This window comes from Scomber japonicus, chromosome 13, assembly GCF_027409825.1.
Source record: "Scomber japonicus isolate fScoJap1 chromosome 13, fScoJap1.pri, whole genome shotgun sequence".
NCBI classification, from domain to species: domain Eukaryota; kingdom Metazoa; phylum Chordata; class Actinopteri; order Scombriformes; family Scombridae; genus Scomber; species Scomber japonicus.
Window position 1 is genome coordinate 16,676,309 of NC_070590.1, and position 18,427 is coordinate 16,694,735.

At 39.3% G+C, this 18,427-nt stretch overlaps 1 protein-coding gene across 1 annotated transcript in view; it reads left to right on the forward strand.

The window, feature by feature from the left end:
- nrxn2a (neurexin 2a) overlaps positions 1 to 18,427 on the forward strand; it is a 97,438-nt gene that overhangs the window by 20,359 nt on the left and 58,652 nt on the right. Inside the window, exons 5-11 of the mRNA XM_053331014.1 lie at positions 3,249 to 3,410; positions 8,227 to 8,656; positions 9,373 to 9,756; positions 10,623 to 10,826; positions 13,559 to 13,585; positions 17,710 to 17,829; positions 17,917 to 18,298. Coding sequence (XP_053186989.1) covers positions 3,249 to 3,410; positions 8,227 to 8,656; positions 9,373 to 9,756; positions 10,623 to 10,826; positions 13,559 to 13,585; positions 17,710 to 17,829; positions 17,917 to 18,298 — 1,709 coding nt within the window. The remainder of the gene's footprint in view (positions 1 to 3,248; positions 3,411 to 8,226; positions 8,657 to 9,372; positions 9,757 to 10,622; positions 10,827 to 13,558; positions 13,586 to 17,709; positions 17,830 to 17,916; positions 18,299 to 18,427) is intronic.

Below are 18,427 nucleotides of genomic sequence, written 5' to 3' on the forward strand. Positions count from 1 at the left end.
CTACAGTTACTGAAAACATACAATACCTTAAAGCTCCACTGATCATTATCTTTCATATTAAGACTGAATTAAATTACTGGCATAAACACAATTCTGAATGCTTATGTTGCTCTTTTTCTGCGGGTGTGTAAAAAATTGTTTGCTAACACTTCAGAGTTCTGTCCCCACTAGCCCAAATCAAGTCATGCATCTTTAATTCAACCACTAGAAAGGGTATATATAAGGCTCTGAAAATACTCTCAGTCTACTTGCTCATGCAAACACATGAAAATCAAACAAACAAACAAAATGCAGTTAATGTCAGTTTCAGAAAAATGTGCATGTACACTAAGTCAGTGCTCCTTTTTAAGCACAGCTAATATGCTCTGACTTATTCGTTCATCATCTTCATCATATATTATATGAAGTGATGGCAACGTTAAAATGTCACAGCTGTGCTTAATAAATATTTTTGGAGCAGTAACTCAGTGTGTTGGCATGTTTTTCTAGAAATGCTTTTGTCTTTTGTGCTTCAGTCTGCCAATGCTCTTGGCTCATAGTGGGATAACATGCGCAATATGAGGCACAAAAATTGTATCTGCTCAAGCAGAGCTCCTTTGGGCTGAGGTGCAATGCCACATTCCTACCATAAATGTGCATTTAAAAAATCTGTAGGCGAGAAGTCACACCACTGAGTCTAACACGATGCCTGTCGATCACTTCTAGAACAACACTTGGGCTTCTGAAGGCAAAAGATTTTTTGTTTTTTTTAAATGATAACCTAGTAAATTTACCTGAACCCTAAGTTAACCAAACATATTTCTTTATAATGTGTTTTTCCTTGTGCAATGTATTTATATGTTTTCTTTGCTAAAGTAGGGGTAATTTTGTATCTAATTGTCTTATCAACACCAATTTATTCTGAACCTGTCTTGCATCCTCCTCCACATCTATTTCCTTAGCCTCGCTTCCAGAGGAGCTGCAATCCAATGCTTACAATGTCACCTATGCTTTCAGCCATGCATTTGATCCCTGTGTAAATTGCTTTCCCCTCAGATAAGTTACCTCACTGACATGTAGATAGGAGGAACTTTAACTCCCGAGAGAGTGCTGGGGGAAACGTTTTATTAGATCTGCTGGTGCTTTTCAGGCTAGAATTCCCCTTATTACTATCTCCCTCTTCATCTGTCAGGCAAAATCTCTCTCCTTTTCTGACCCATATTAATGATGCATCCACATGTATATGGGCCTGTACAGTACCCACACAATGGATCATATTTGTGTTCCAGTATGCACACATATTATCCATTGTTTTTCTGTACTGTTCTTTTTAACAGTCATACCTATTAATATATGTTAATATATGTTACCTTTTCATTGGCTCTGCGTAACACTGGCTGTGAAGAAATCCTTGACAAATGATGATAAGTAATATGAGAGGTCTCAAAGTTTATCAGCCAGCAACGTGCCACTCAGGCATGCACTTCTAATTAATCATGTTTTTGTTCCATTCAATAATGACCTGTTAATACATTAATCTCTTACTTTTACAATTTTGAAATGCCATTAAAGCAACTATCTATGAGGTGTACAGATATGATGTAATACACACTGTAAGACCTGGGTCGTGCTTTTGGAGAAACGGTGGAATGAAAGACAAAGCAGCATTAATCAATTTCCAGACATGAAAGCACTTTCTGGCCTTTTTTTGATGAGCAGTATCATCAACCCACAGATGAGCCTTGCTTTTGTCCAATGTCCAAACCAAAGATACTGAAGGCTTCACCACTAGATAGACAGAAATCAATATCTGCCAGTATACAAGGAGAATGGTGAGGCAGCAGGGTCTCGTTTTAGAGACGTGACACCTGAACAAACCATGTCAGGTCATTACCTTGTGTTTTATCCTCTTGCTTTCAATATTACAGTGATTTCACAGAATAGACACCAAAGATTTCACAAAGTTAAGCCATCTTCTTTGTACACTTTAAATACTTCTAAAGGCTTTTAAAAAACATATCACTCTATCATTTTAAATTATTTTTTATTTTTGCATGCTTACCAAGACCTGGCTGGGTGATCGTGATAAATTTGTTCTGGATGAGGCCACACCACTTTGCTACTCTTATCTCCTTAAGTCAAGGTCTGTTGAACCTGGTGGGGGTGCAGTTGTTAACTTATGAGTGCCCAGGATTGTAGCTCACTGTCTCTCTGTGAATTACCTCCTCTGAACCATCGTCCTTCTCTCTTTAATATAAATCATTCCATTTTTATCACTGTGATGCTTATCGTTCCCCCATACAACATAAGAATTACAAACGGAAAACTATAAATCTAAATCAGATGCTATAAATCATTAAACCTAAACACTATAAATCAATTACAATGTGTACAGAGAAGGTATAGTTTCTTGTCAGTTTACTTCCCATTGACTATATAGTCTGTGATACCAAAACTAAAACTGCTGGCTTGATTTTGACAAATAAAAATAATAATGAATAACTTCTATTCACTCAAGTTCAGCATTTATAAAACTGTGTTATGGCCTAAAGCATTAGAAAAATCTGCTGAAATTTCCTACATGCATGTCCCTGGCCATGTTTGAGTTGTCTTTTTTCATTTTTAACCTAACAGTAAATGCAGTGCATTACAGGCAGGACAATATTCAACAGAACTCTCAGCTTTTCATTGTAGATTTTCCTGAAAATTGATTTTTTTCCCCCTCCCACAAAGAAATTGCAATTGTGTTCATTTCTCACCCCAAAGTGAGCACTGTTACATTCATGCAGGAATACATGTTAACTGTAGGCTCATTGTCATGGCAACAAGCATATCATTTTTTTACTCTATAGCCCTATTCAGTCATTCATTTCCTTTGTCTCTGTGTACAGATGGGACTGATATGAGAATAATCTTGTTTTATTGCTGCCAATATACAAGTAATGTCACTTCCCATCTTGATATCCTTAATCTCAAATTAATGGAGTATACTGTAGCATTCATACTGGTTTGGTGTCAAAATATCAGTAGACAAAATATTTATGATATATTGACTCCACTGCAATGCTGTTAATATATCAGAAACAGGGATCAGCTGAGATTAGTGAACCCCTCAGAGCTGTTGTAATTGCCTTCAAGATCCAACACTAAGGCAAGCTCAACTAGAATAGAGAAACGAAGCATGAAATAATTAGGCTGGTTCTTTCTTTTTGACTCAAAATCTCCTTTGTCAATTATTTCCCCCACTCTCCCTATAATGGTTCCTAAAGGTGACTATCATGGTGGATGGGATTCTCACAACCACTGGCTACACTCAGGACGACTACACCATGCTGGGCTCCGACGATCTCTTCTACATTGGGGGCAGCCTGAACACAGCTGACCTGCCGGGCTCCCCAGTCAGCAACAACTTCATAGGCTGTCTGAAAGATGTGAGTACAGCTTTGACCTTGATCTCAACAGAGGACTGGAAATACTATCCTGCCCTCCTTAGATAGCACTACCCCTTCCTATAAGCAAAGCATGTTGTGTGTATAAAAAATCACCCTTCGCATTAGTATTGATTCCTCTGTTGTAGGGTGTTTGAAGGAGAAACATTTAGCCAAGAGGCTACACTGTTCATTTATAGATTCTTGCTGTGGGAATCCCTTGGAGAAAGCAGAACCAATATACATAAGAAACAGATGCATCTTCTCATGTTCATTCCTAAAACACAGTCTGGACTCAGTTTTCATTTCCACATTCTTGAAGATTTCTAACGATGGCTTGTACCTGTCACATTGATTATCCTGAGCAAGCAAGTTAAGATCATGTACTCAGCCTTAGAATTAGTTTAGACAAAGCAGTGAATTATAGGTTAATGCTCAATTTCAGTCCTGTCTCACAAATTTTTAATGAAGTGAGCACTCTCATAAAAAGCAAATGATGTGATATGTGGTCTAAAAATAAGAGAAAGGATTTCCCTCACCAAGGAAGAATTAAGAGGAGATGTGGCTGAAATAGGCAGAGGTTTGATTTTAAAATAGTAAAGAGGAAAGTAATAGCATGGGTGTCAGAGTGGCAGATGGGGGCAATCATATTTTCTTGGGGTCAATACCCAACTCAAACAAAGGAGTTTACTATTTACTGTTGGAGACACTTGCATCAAAAGGATATAGGACAATTTCTTGCATAAATACCTGCAAACGTTTGTTAGGCTCTGCTTGATCCGCATTGAAACCAGCAGTATGAGATTCAGCAGGAAGTACAATGTAACCAGGACAGAACAAATGCATGACTTAGATATGGGACACACAAAATACACAAATAGAGTAGAAAAACCTGACTGAGTAACAGCAGCAGTAGAGGCAGGTCAATCATAACAAGCAGCAGCTCAATGATGTGTGAGTGTGAGAGCTTGGCAGATTATACACACTGCCATATTGTCTTGTTAAAAGTAGATTGGTGATTTATTTCAATATTGTTAGAGACTTTGTGGCTGACTTGCTCTGCCAGAACTAATGCAAAGCTTCATTACTGTGAGAGATTTCTTTTTCAGTGCCAGTTTTCTTATTCAGCCTAGCCTGCCTGCATAGTCCACACCACAAAGCATCCAGTTTTGAGCTGTGATAGAATGTATTTACAGTACGGTGGAGAAGTGAAATCTTGTGTCCACAAGAAGTAATCTGTGTTTCAGATTTCCCATGTCACAAAAATATAGAAAACTAAAATATTTCAATAACTATGAATTGCCATGACATTTTTACAGATATTCTTGCACCCCCAGTGATTGAATCATTCTGACTTTGGTAATCCCCTGACTTTTCGTGTAGTGCCACCATTGACATGAGTGAAATATCTTGATAACTATGGATGAACTGTCATGAAAGACATTCAAGGGCCCAGCCATGAGGATAAAATCAAATGACTTTCATGATTTTCTGACCTTTCCTCTTGCACCACTGGCAGGTCAAAGTTTTCATTTATTCAGTGAACTAGTTTAAGGCTGCATTCAGACCAAAAACAGCACTGCATTAAAACAATGCAAGAGGTTGTATTTTGGGTGCATTGCAACAGTCATGAGGTAAGCAGTCAAATATGGCATTTACATTGCAGTAATGGGAGGTCTGTGCTTTTTCACACAAAGCCAATGTCAATCTGAACACTCATCTCCTAGATGAACTAGCACAAAGGTTTGTACAGACATTCATTGTTCCAAATTGATGTATTATATTGAATTTTTGTGTTGCGCCACCCTGAAGGTGACACGTGTGATTGTGACTTAAATGTCTCATCAACTATTGATGGATTGAAGAAAAAATTGTTATAGATTATTGCAGTCCAAAGGATACATTGTAATGGTTTGGTGATCTCCTGAATATTCATCTAGCAGGTCAAAATTTCAACTGGCCTTTGGACCATACCTGCAGTATGATGACATAATGAGACATTCCCATGAATCTCAGCTCTACTTCTGTACTGTTTAGGGCTAAGTATGTTTAGGGCAAATGTTAGCATGCTAATAGGCTATATTAATATGGAGAACCTGGCAAATGTCACTTCTATTTGCAGCGGCGTTTGTTTTTATTTGCAGCGTTTTTGTGTTTGCTGCGGTGTGTCTTTTTATTTGCAGCGTTTCTTTTATATGCAGCAGCGTTTCTTTTTATTTGCAGCAGCGTTTCTTTTTGTTTGCAGCGTTACTTTTATTTGCAGCTATGGCGGGTCTCGGCCACCGTAACACAGTCTGTGATATGTCAGATATGTAATTTTGTCTGTTAAGCTCTCCAGCACAGATATGCTCTGAATGAGTTGTGTTATAGTATAGTGTAATACTGGTTCAGTGTTAATAAAGTAACATCTACATTCTTAAACTGAGCATATTCTGGATGATTTTTAAATAGAGTGTCTATATAATTATTCTGCAGTATGAATCGATTGAAATGAAAATGAGATGTTATTTATGGACAGGTTAATGTCCCAGCATCGCTGCCAAACTGCAACCTCCGCTCTGTGGGCGGTAAATGGTGGTGGTGTTTAGACCTACTACGGCTGTGCGTAGTCATACAGTACAGATGTACTGCAGGCATACGGCGAAAATATGACAGGATAAAGAGTGATGAAGACAGGATGACAAACCCGAAAAGTCCTGGTAATGAGGACGAGTGGTGGCAGAGGCAGAGCTGATCAAATAGGATCAGCCTGACAGGAAATCCAGGAGCCCAGTTCAGAGACGGGTGATGAACTAGAGGAACACATCTCTGCGGTGAATGGAAAGAATTCACACATACATATTAATCTTAATCGAGGTGGAAAAGAAAAGTGAGAAGTGGCTGAAATATTTATTGTATAAGCAGTGGATCTATTTAGGGGCATACCTGTATTGAATCTATCTTTTTTTATTGAACATGGAGAGTTGGGTCCATGACTAATCTCTCTAGACTTTACATGATAATAGATGTGAGTGCTGCTGGGTAGAGGCCATCAGGTTCATCAGGTACAAGGAAAATAATGGCCATTTTCAGACGAATGTCACAACTTCAACAACTGGCAGGGAGAGATAAAGTTGTCTTTGAAGTCACCAGTTTGTCGGTTTGCAGTATGTGCGCCCACAGGATATCCCACACCGGATCATTAGTTTCCTCTTCAAAGATTGTATCCAATTTGCTTATGAAGAATGTATTCACACTACTGTTAGCAGCAGTAGAGGTCTTCGTTCTCAGACTGCTGTTATTCTTCAGTTTCCGAGCATAAAGGACGTGAGGGCTTTGTCAATAGACACTAAAAGAGCTTTGTTCTTGTGTTTTGGGATACTCTGTAATCCTTGTCACATACAACAGGCGTCTGAATTGGTGAAATAGGATTCCACATCCTGTATTGTCCTTCAGCTTATATAATAGCCCTGCAGAGGTCATAGAATGCTTTTTTGTAGCCATCTATGCATTTTTTGTTAGATGTGGTGTCCCTTTTTGTAAACCCCCTGCATATAACTACTAATGCACCTCTCCCGCTTTAAGTGACTGAACTGATTGACTGTCTTTTCATTTAAAAATTGCTTGTTACACTCATTTCTCGATGGTCAGTTTCACCATCTGATTTCACTGCTTAATTAGTCACACTGAGGCAGTGTGAAGTGTGATATTGGCTCAAATTGCCTGTTAGTCCTCTGTGCAGTGTGGTGTGTCACCTCAGGCAGTGACTGGTTGCAGAGTGATGTGGCAGATAACAGTGGGCTCTCAGTGACTTACAACTGATGCGAAATGAGACAAGGATTTTTGTCTCCTGCTGTGCATATTGATGAACCCAGAAAATAATACAATAATAGCACAATCACAGGCATCCTATGGACATTTTCAGATATTGTATAGCTCTTGTATTTCAATATCTTTAAAAGGTGCTTTGTATTTCACTTGGTTTCCTGTGATTGATCTAAAATTTCAAATCAATAACCAGACATTCTTACAAGGCTGAGGGAGGTCTATTGTACAATCACTGCAGCCAGAGTGCACAATCTGATTTATTAGCTGCTTCTGCATTAACAATGAAAATGAATACTGAAGAGTATTCACTAAATGTTCCCTTTTTAAATAATAATTTCTGTGCACAAACGATACGGTCCACCTCTCTTCCACCCACTTTCTCTGCCTGACTTGATCTCAGTTTACTTTGTATGAACACATATAAATGTTTGTCGTTTTGTGAATGCTTTGTCTGGGATTGTTCCGCTCCAAATTTGAAATTATTCTCCTGTTGGACCCATTGTGTGCTCCTCCTAAGTGAGTCAGCTAAATATCTAAAATGTAAATGTTTATATTTGCATCTAAATCCATCTCCGGATTGCTGCCCTCTTTCTTTTTAATGAAGAAAATGTATATTCAAAACCAGTCAAATTCTCAGTGTGATGAAGAACAATGTCTTTCAGCATTTGAGTTGGAGTAAAATACAATGTTCTCAGTTGTACATACTTCCCTGATCTCTACATGGATGCATAGTGCAAAACAAGACAAAATGTGACAGATGCCTCTACATCTGTATAATAGAAGGTGCCAGTTTATTTGACATAACTGTAAATGAAATCATCAGGACATTTTCTATTCTCAGCTCCGCTCAGTCCATGCGATGATTCAACGCGTTTTCAGCCGCATGTCCTTGTGAATACTGCTGTGTCATATCAATTTCTTGCATTTATTGATGAGTAATATTCAACCTTTGCACCAAATACATTGCTTTCTCCAGCTGTCATCTCACCACAACATCTTTCTCATTTATTAGGTGGTTTACAAAAATAATGAGTTTAGACTGGAACTGTCACCGCTGGCTGAACAGCGAGACCCTAAGATCAGTATCCATGGAGACCTGATATTCAGCTGCGAGAATGTGGAAGCCCTGGAGCCGGTCACCTTCGACACGCCGTCTGCCTACTTGACATTGCCCAGGTGGAACACAAAGAAGACGGGCGCCATATCTTTTGACTTCCGCACCACAGAGCCCAGCGGCCTGCTGCTGTTCAGCCATGGCAATCTGCTGGGGACACAGCCTGACAGGAAGCCCCGGGCAGACTTCTTCGCCATAGAGTTACTGGATGGACTTCTTTACCTAGTTATGGATATGGGCTCAGGCAGCATCAAGATTAAAGCCAGTAACAAGAGGCTTGATGATGGCGAGTGGTGCCATGTGGACTTCCAGAGGAAAGGGCGCAATGGTAAGACAATTATGTGTATTTGTGAAGGCAGGGGAAGCCTCCTGTCTGCTTCTGTTACTGTGTACTCTTGTTTTAGCTGTGGAGTATAAAAAGTTCCAAGCTGTGAAATTGCCATATGCCAGCATGGATACAGTCTCTTTGGCAAGCTCTTGCCATTTATTCACTGCAGTGAAACACGCATGCATATGCAGTAGGTTTTAATTACAATGAGATTTTTCGTTGCTGTAATCAATGTATGACATTTTGAAATCTTTGTTAACCTATTTCACAAGTGGCCAATTAAACAGTCACCCACTTCAAATGGGGAAATGTCTGCACTATTAGTACATTCCAAATGTCTGCCTTATTAGTGGAATCCAAAAAATATACACAGTCACTTCTAAGTCCTTCCTCACATTTTTATTAATGCATTCCCTTCTATTTCCTTCCCACTCACGCAGGGTAGTATAACATAGCAGATTTGTCAGCATTAATTCTTCACTTATCCAGAGCAAGTTTTAGTTTTAGCTCCTTCTTTGCTCACAGAATCAACTCCTAAGGAATGTCAGTAGAGTTTCTTTATCCACACAACAAGCAGGCAGTAGTGCCCACTTCCTCAATCTCAGTTTGTTTTTTCACTTCTTACTTAGCACAACCCACACACACCTGTCTTCATTTTCTGCAACAAAAACATTGTATAAGGACAAGCTGACTCACTGCTAATGCCTGCCCTACAGGCTTTATCTCTGTGAACAGCCAGAGCATCCCTTTTTCTGCTAATGAAGGCAGTGAGATACTTGACCTAGATGGGGACATGTATCTTGGAGGTTTACCTGAGGATCGCCAATCGCTCATGCTCCCCCCTGAGGTATGGACAGCATCCCTTGGCCTTGGCTACGTGGGCTGTGTGCGGGACCTCTTCATTGACGGACAGAGCCGTAACCTGTGGAGGCTGGCTGAAGTTCAGAGCGCCACAGGTGTCAGCAGCTTCTGCACCAGAGAGACTCATGTCAGATGTGCCAGAGACACATGTGGCAATGGTGGACACTGCAGAGAAGGCTGGAACCGCCACATTTGTGACTGTAATGGTAGTGGCTACCTAGGCCCTAACTGTGAGAAGGGTAAGAGTTTGTAAGAAGGGATGGTGTTGGATGGGGAGGATGAGGGATTTCACAATGCTGCTGCAAAGCTTTTTACACACTATGCCAGTATTTTATTTATTAACCTAGCTGTGTAGTGCCTGGAAAGTACCTGCACAGATGGAAAAGATGAAGATACAAAAAAATTCATTATCATCCCTTAATTCTCAGGCCTACCAAACAATGATAATTTAATTTGCAATTACAGTCATCTACTCACTGTATAATGATATATCTATTCAAATGAGAGACACACTTCACACAAATAAGACTCCTTACACTCACACACCTTCAAAGCAGTCTAGGTGGCTATGAAAGGATAATGGAATTTTTTTTTTTCATTTAAGCTGTTCAAAAGTAAATTGCAGTACTTCTTACAGTATAGTGACTCATTAATGAATTGTTCGTACCGTGAGGCTGCCAGTGCTATGAGTGTTTCATTAGAAATGCAGTGCTGCTTCATTGGCCTGAATCACTCTGCATTTTCCATGTGGATGATTTTCTCATAGAGGCCAAATTACGCAGATACATTGGCAGCTAATAATATGAGGGATATATGAAAATCCCCCTTGTATTGCACTGTGATGGGTATAAATCCTTCAGAAATTTGGTTGCCATTGAAATCTCGCCCTTGTCATCACATGCTCCAGGCTTTTTCTGCCATCTGGTGCAGCTGATGAAAACTGCAATCTAAAATTATGTCATGCAGCACCTGCGATAAGCTTTAATGCAATAGAATGCAGGTTTCACTCCATAAACACCACTTTGCTTCTTTTTTTTTTAATTTAGTATTGTGATTCCCTGAGGGGTCCAATGACTGCTGACACTTCCTCTTCTAAAAACCACAGATGCCACCATGGTGGGTTATGACGGCAGTATGTATCTGAAGGTGGTGCTGCCAAGGACGCTTCACACAGAGGCTGAGGATGTGTCCCTGCGCTTCATGTCCCAGAGGGCCTTTGGGCTGCTGATTGCCACCACCTCTCAACAGTCAGCGGACACCCTGCGTCTGGAGCTTGACGGAGGCAGAGTGAAACTCACTGTGAACCTGGGTAATGCTGCTGCGACAAATGCGAGCAGATAATAAAGCACTTGACCTTTTAGGACGTGTCACTCAGCCAGACTTCACATGATATTAGTTTCATCTCAGACTCTTCCATACCCATCTTCATACATAATAACTATAGTTGCTTAAAAAGAATAAGCACATTCCTTGATTCTGGTTTCATTTTTGTTTGTTTGTTTGTTTGTTTTTCCAGAGAGCTGACGTGGCTGTGTCAGTCTTATTCAGTTTATTTAGTTCTAGTTTACTGTAAATGAGTCAATTACAGTACATTATTACAGTATGCTTGGTTAGTATTTGGTCATTTATGCTTACTACACTTGCTTTGCTTCTAACAGGAAATGTAAAACAATTCAAAACCTACTGGAAATACCTCTTTTATTTAGTTTAATTTAAATGGCATTTAAAATTCCATTCAACATTATAGAAAATGTTCAACTTCAAAAGATACTACAGTCAATTAAAAAATGAACTTTTGTATAAAGCTATGGTTTCATTTCTTATATCAGTTTTATTTTAAAGAAAGAGAAATCATTTGGAGTTTATTTCAGAATGAAAGTGTTAAATCCATAGATGGTACTTAAGACATCTGGCATTAAATGAAATCCAAAATTAACCACAATTCCTCAAATAAGGCATTTTCTCTGAGGAGGTGTACTTTGTCTGTATTTCATGGTGGAAATGTACATTTATACAAAGTGAAGACTGGTATGGCATGCAACAAAGGAGAAATTGCATTTATTTGTTGCATGTCTTAATCACTAAACCACCAGGATCCACCAGCAGCACACTTTGAGCACGGGCTGCCTTTAAAATTTTGCTTTGGATTAGAAAAACTAATGATATCGGTATTATTAGACTCTTAAAAGGGAACAATTGCATGTTCCCATGGATTTAAGTAAAAAAAATACAACATAACATGACTGAATATTAATAATTACAGTAAGTGACTAGTGTGTCTAAAATCCCAAATAATTTTTTTAACGGTAGGAAGTTTAAAGAGGTAATTCCACAAATACAACAAGGTACTGAAAAACTCAAAGGGGTTAGTTCCTTTTTAAGCAACTGTAGGTGTGTATGATTATTCTGACCTCTCTCTATCTCTATCCCACTCTCTTTTGCTCTCTATTTCTATCTCTCTCTCTCTCTCTCTCTCTCTCTCTCTCTCTCTCTCTCTCTCTCTCTCTCTCTCTCTCTCTCTCTCTCTCTCTCTCTCTCTCTCTCTCTCTCTCTCTCTCTCTCAGTTCATCCAGTGGTCAGGTCCCATCTGACCGTCTCGGCTCTTTCAGCCCTTCAATGGCTTGTCTGCAGTTCAAGGAGAAGGCAGTCAGAGACCAGATCTATCATTACTCTGAGATATTACCACTTAAACTGCTCACGCCGTAGATGTGACCATTGTAGTTCCCTCCCCTCGCATTTACTGGCCTGTCCAGTTTAGAGTCGCTTCACTGAACACAGGGTGCCAGTGATGGATACGCACACACACACACACACACACACACACAGCCTCACAAACCTAGTGCGGAAAATCAGTGGTCTCTGGCTGTCTGTATCCACTGCTCTGTGATGGTTGACAGCTTGAGAGCACTCCTCAGCCACATGACTTACACCAATATATTCATGCACTCGTGGATGAATTGGTTCCGTTATTCAAAACATGCAAATGATGAGTGGGTGATTCCACTGTGCTGAAATTTTTTGAATATTGTAGAAGGATTTAGATTATATTAGCTGTTCTAGACATGAGAAAATGTTGGGGGTTTTTTTTACAGTGTAAGGTTCATTGTGGCTGCAGGTTGTGCAAATCGCCTTTTTCCTCTGTATTTGACTTGGAAGATGAATTACCATCAGGCCTGCAAAACAAGCAGGAGACTGAATACTTCAACTAACAGCAGTTTGAGTCTGGGCCTTTAAGTAGAGGTGCATCAGTACATAAGCCTATCAAATTTTCAGAACCAATCAAACTTATTAAATTGCATAGTCATGCTTTTTTAATAGTATTTTATTGAAATTAATGGATCACATTAATGTCTACATAGCTTATCAATGCATGTAGGCTATCTTACAACATTTTAACAAAACAAAAATATCATTTTGATAGTATGGTGTAGTGTCAGCTGCCTCTGCTTTTTATCTATCTTTGCGGTAAATTCATCTTGCTCCTTTGAGTGATAACCATGTTTTATTCAGCTTGACATGTTAAAATCTTGATCATAATCTCCACACAAATTTAGCACAGGTTCCATTTTGGGTTTTTGTTATCTGCATCATACATTTTCCTCACAGGTATACATGTTTGCTGTATTATCAAAGACAGCATCTGAGTGAAAATCAGTTGCGAAACAGTCAAATTAATTTTTCAACACCAACTGTAAGCAGCTGAATCAGAGCTGATACCAATGCTAAAAATAATATTTGTGCACCTCTACTTTTATGGCAAATAAAACTCTTATTGATCCCAACTTTGATCTGGACTGCTGTACTTCCAGCAGTGCCAGACACACACTGAGGTATTTTCACTCACTATTCCTTTTTTCTAACGTTATGTGCACAATAGGGAGGAAAGGGGCGGTTTAGACTCTTGAGGCTGTCCCCGGATGGTGGGCTCTGAAAAGCACTGAACTTTCTGCAGAATGTACCTTGAAGGATGTGAAATATTCTCCTCTTTTATGCTGTTCCTTTTTTCTTTTAATCTCACCATCTCACTCTCTCTCTCACCAGATTGTATCAGGATAGACTGTAATCTCAGTAAGTGTCTCCTATGATTATTTCCTGTACCATGATTTAGAGAACATGCACTGTGGTATGATAATATATATATATATCATAATTCTTACATTTATTCTGCTCCACAATTGTCCTTGTTTACTGTTGCTGTTATCCTGCTCACAAGAATCAAAGATAAGAACAAGACTGAAACTCCACTGTGGCAAGTTGCCGTATAGTTGAATATAATTGGATCATTTTGCTCCGCACTCATGCAATCCACATTTTATTAACAATTTCAGTGAGACATTTCCTCATTATTGCAATAATGTTATAATCAAATGTAGCAAGATGTGACATACAGTAGTCTGTTGTTGTGCTGCCAATGAGCCTATCATTCATTTGCCTGTGACTAATTTACTCACATAACTGATAATTGGTTACAACTGAAGTACAATCAGCAATTATCTGTGCTGAGAAAAGCACCGCTTGGTCTCTGTTTGGAGAAATAATTGATTTAGTTGCTGGGTAATCACACTGCATCGGCAGAGCTGAGATCAACTTGCAGGTTTCTGTGATATCTGATCAATAGATGAGACGGTCAGCCATCAAAAAGGCTCCTGCTTAAATGTTGAAACATGCTCATGAGATTTATAATTTACTGGAGCAAATTCTCAAATGTCTGCAGTGGAACGTCTTCTCCTTAAAATAATACATTAAATCATATGTTGTTAGTTTTTTTATGGCAAACCCAATTGAGTACAAAATGTGTCTGAACCTATCCTAGTCATCTTACATCACCAGACACCTGTTATCTTGCTTTGTGAATCATGACAAGCTAAAACTTTGCTTGCTGCATCTTAATGAGATTTTAATTCTAAGAGACATCCTGGACCAGATGTGCAGGATTAATATTAATTAACTATAAATGAATAAAATGTTTAAAATCATCACAAAATGACTTTATAGGAACACTCAAACATGACAATAGAGACAAGACAATCAATCAAATACATTTTCATCAATTATGGTGTATTTAAATGAGCAAATATAACATGATTGAAAGGTGATTTTCTGGTATTCCATACTCCTGTGAAATGGAGTGGTTTTAGCCTGTAGTGCAACAATGTTTGAATTTATGATATAGATTGTTGCTTGCATCTGATAGTGATAGACAGGCAATTTAAGTTTTGGTTCAGACTACAGCAGTGTGAGAAACAGATAAAAGCTATTGCCAGTGGAGAGGTGAACGGCTTCCTGATATAGATCATTCAATACAGAAGAGGCTTATGAATGCTTATAAAAGTTATCACTATAATCGAGTGCTGGCTGAAAGCTTGTTTCCATGCCTCATGTATGAATAATTCTTGGATTCTCTCAAATAGTGTGTCATTCAGTGTCTAAATATTCAGTGATTTATAGAGCTGCCTAGATTTAAGTCATTGTATGTGGTTTTAAACTCACCAAGGGACGCCATTGCAACAATTGCTTATTTACTCTCAAACATATTTTGACATTTAAGCATGTTAAATAACCAGGAGTCTGTTCTATAATTTAGTCTCATGTTAATCTATTGATCTGATGCTAATTTGATGACATGCACAGCAATGAGGTACACAACAAACCATTATACTGAATGGATTACATTGTATTTCTCTTTTCAAGGTGAGTATAGTGTGTGTGTGTGTCTGTGTGCCTGTGCATTTGCGGTTGGTTGGACAGAAGTGAGGTATGCATGTACTGTCTCTGTAAACCAGTTCATTGACCCAGTGTATACACACCAGCATGAGAGCAATTTTAAATGGTTCATTGCACAATAGCAGATAAAACATGCAGGTAATAATTGCAAAGGAAATATATTTATCATGGCTTATTAGAAATGATGAATGAATAAATACTTTATTGCCTTTATCTCCTCAGATATTTGCCCAATAAATTGCCCTGTCTACCAGCAGATGGCATTGTACCATCATGCACTGCCACAATAAATGTGTGCTGTATTCATGTGCACTTTTCTGTGTGCAAAATGAATCGTCTTCCTGAGCAGTTATACTGTATGGATGTTACATCAGCGACCTCTGAAGGAGCCTAATGCTGCAGATGTGGTGATGGATGGCTTGTTAATGGCATGTATGATTGATAACAAAAACTGGAGCCAAATTTTAAATGGCAGAAATAACTCTCCAGATCATTTAGACGGCTGTTATTTAAGTGAACACTATCATCAGGCGGAATTATAGTTTGCACACACTGAATATGAATATCTTTGTCTTGACTTGTTTTGAAGGATTAGCTCTCAACATGAATTGAGATCTCTCAGTTGAGGTATCTTTTGAGTCTAGCTTACTTCTGAAGGAATCAGGGAGGCAGTCTCTCTGCTGCAGCTGCTTGGAAACTGTCCACAACTGGATCCATTGTGGGTGGGTAATAGTTGTAAGAACAAATGTTGCTGAAATGCTCTTGATTAATTCACTGGAATCTGGGGAATAATGGTACACAGTACACTTGTGAAATGAGGCATTTGTTCTACATAAATTACAGAATTACCATAACATGCTTTGATTAACACGCACATCCTGCGTTCAAAGTCTCAGCTTGCTCATAATGCTGACCTGTTAAACCGTGCCATGCCTTTGAAGTTATCCTTGTTTGAGAATATTAATCAAATTAAATTTTAACTGAGGATCAAACTGGACAAAATAGGCCCTTTTACATGTGCAGCTTGCCCCGGTGCCTCTGGAAGCTGAGCCTGTGAAAGCGAAGGTGCTTTGAAAGAAGCCCACATTTCAAAGGGTTCCCAGTCAGATGTCAGATGTCTGTGTGATTATATTCCACCATTTTACTGCCCTCTGCAGTGTTAGAGAGAGATGACTGCACTGATATGAAACACAGTAGCCTATGCCCTTCAGTTTTATTCTGTGTAACATTTATATTTAATAAGAAATAAAAATTCTTTATGACCCCACTTTCAAATGAAAAGGCTACCACAACAAACAATATTTTTGGTAACACAAATAACAATTTGAATCTGTGTGTATCATCCAGTATCCAACAGAAAGTATTGCCTGTTAGTATACATAGATCAAATAAAACACAAGCAAATATGCCATCCTCTGCTTTGCTCTGAAAATATTCACTCTGTTTTTCTGTTTTCATTTTTTGGGTTCAGACGCTGACATTAGATAGAAGGGAGGCTCCCCTCTGAGAAGCGCAGATAAGATAAATAGTCCCTCCTTTCCAGCATTCCTGTCACTTCTTTCATTACAGCAAATCTCTTCCGTTCCTCTGTTTTCATGATAGAGATTTACAGAAGTAAATATTTCTATTTTTGTGCCGGACCTGATTCGAGCAAGTGGTTTGTTTTTCATTATCGAAGTAAATCCATCAAATATAGAGGGAGCAGGATTTGATGCCATTGATCTGTCTGGTGTGCATAGTCAATATTCAGCAGGTGGATGGTGACATGCAGCTCTGGCTAAAGTCTCCAGTCGCAGTTTTATTTCCCCGAGGATGAAACAGTGAAGTTTTCGGAAACCAGTTGATGTTTTCCATTTATTGCCCTCTGTACGTCCCCTGTAATTCTCCTGCACCCTGAGCTCAATTAGACAGACAAACCCCTAAAGGCGCAGTCAGCTTAGGCATGGCCAATTAGTTTCCCAAGCGATGTCAGAACTCCTTTGAACTGCCGTGTCAGCCTGTTGCATAGGCACTGATTCGGGATGACGGTGCTGCAGTGGCAAGCTTCTGCACGGTGACCTATTTTGAAACCAATGGAAAAGTCAGAGGATAGTGCAGAAATTCAGAATATTGAAGCTGTATGTTTGAGCCAAGTCTCTAGATAAAAGATGCTTCCCCAGTAGACTTCAGTCAACTCTCCATATAAAGAAAAAGCATTCTATTTTAGCACAGAAATTATTTTACATGTCAGTCATCAAATAGGACGTGCTGTTGTAGTTTTTTTTGCTTCCTTTTTTCCCCTTTTATAAGTGTGGAGTGAATGCAAATTATTGGTTGCAGGTAAATGTTGGTGGCTATTCATGAGTGATAAGTGAGTGACTGTATGCACCCTGAGTAGAGAGTGCTTCTCATGTTAAGAGCTTTGTCTGGAAAGAGTATACACTGAGCTGATGTGGTATGATTTTCACTTGACACTGTCCACTTCTTAGGCAAGGGGCCTGAGATACTCCTGGTAGGCGAGAAGCTGAATGACAATGAGTGGCATGCAGTGAAGGTGGTGCGGCGTGGGAAGAATTTACAGCTTTCTGTGGACAATGTGACTGTGGAAGGTACAGTAGAGATTAAGCAGCTGTGGTAACAAACATACACATATTGAAAGGTATTTGCAATTCAAGCTACTTGTTTCTGTGCCGTAGGCCACATGACTGGTGCCCACACCCGCCTGGAGTTCAACAACATTGAGACGGGGATCATGACTGAACGGCGTTTTATATCTGTGATGCCGTCCAACTTCATCGGCCATCTGCAAGCGCTCTCCTTCAACGGGATGCTCTATCTGGACCAATGCAAGAATGGAGACATCTCATTCTGCGAGCTGAACGCCAGATTTGGCATGAGGCACATTGTGGCCAATCCTGTAACTTTTCTAACCCAAGCCAGCTACTTGGCCTTCTCCACCTTGCAGGCCTATGCCTCCATGCACCTTTTCTTCCAGTTCAAGACCACCAGTCCTGACGGCCTGATACTCTTCAACTCTGGAGATGGTAGTGATTTCATCGTAGTGGAGCTGGTCAAAGGGTAAGTGCTGGGGTTTTACAACTAAGCTTTAATCTGCATACAGTAATTCAATAAATCTGCATAGAGCCACTAATTCCTTCAGCTCTATTGTTAATATATTTACTTGATAGAGGAAGTTAAGGATTTAAT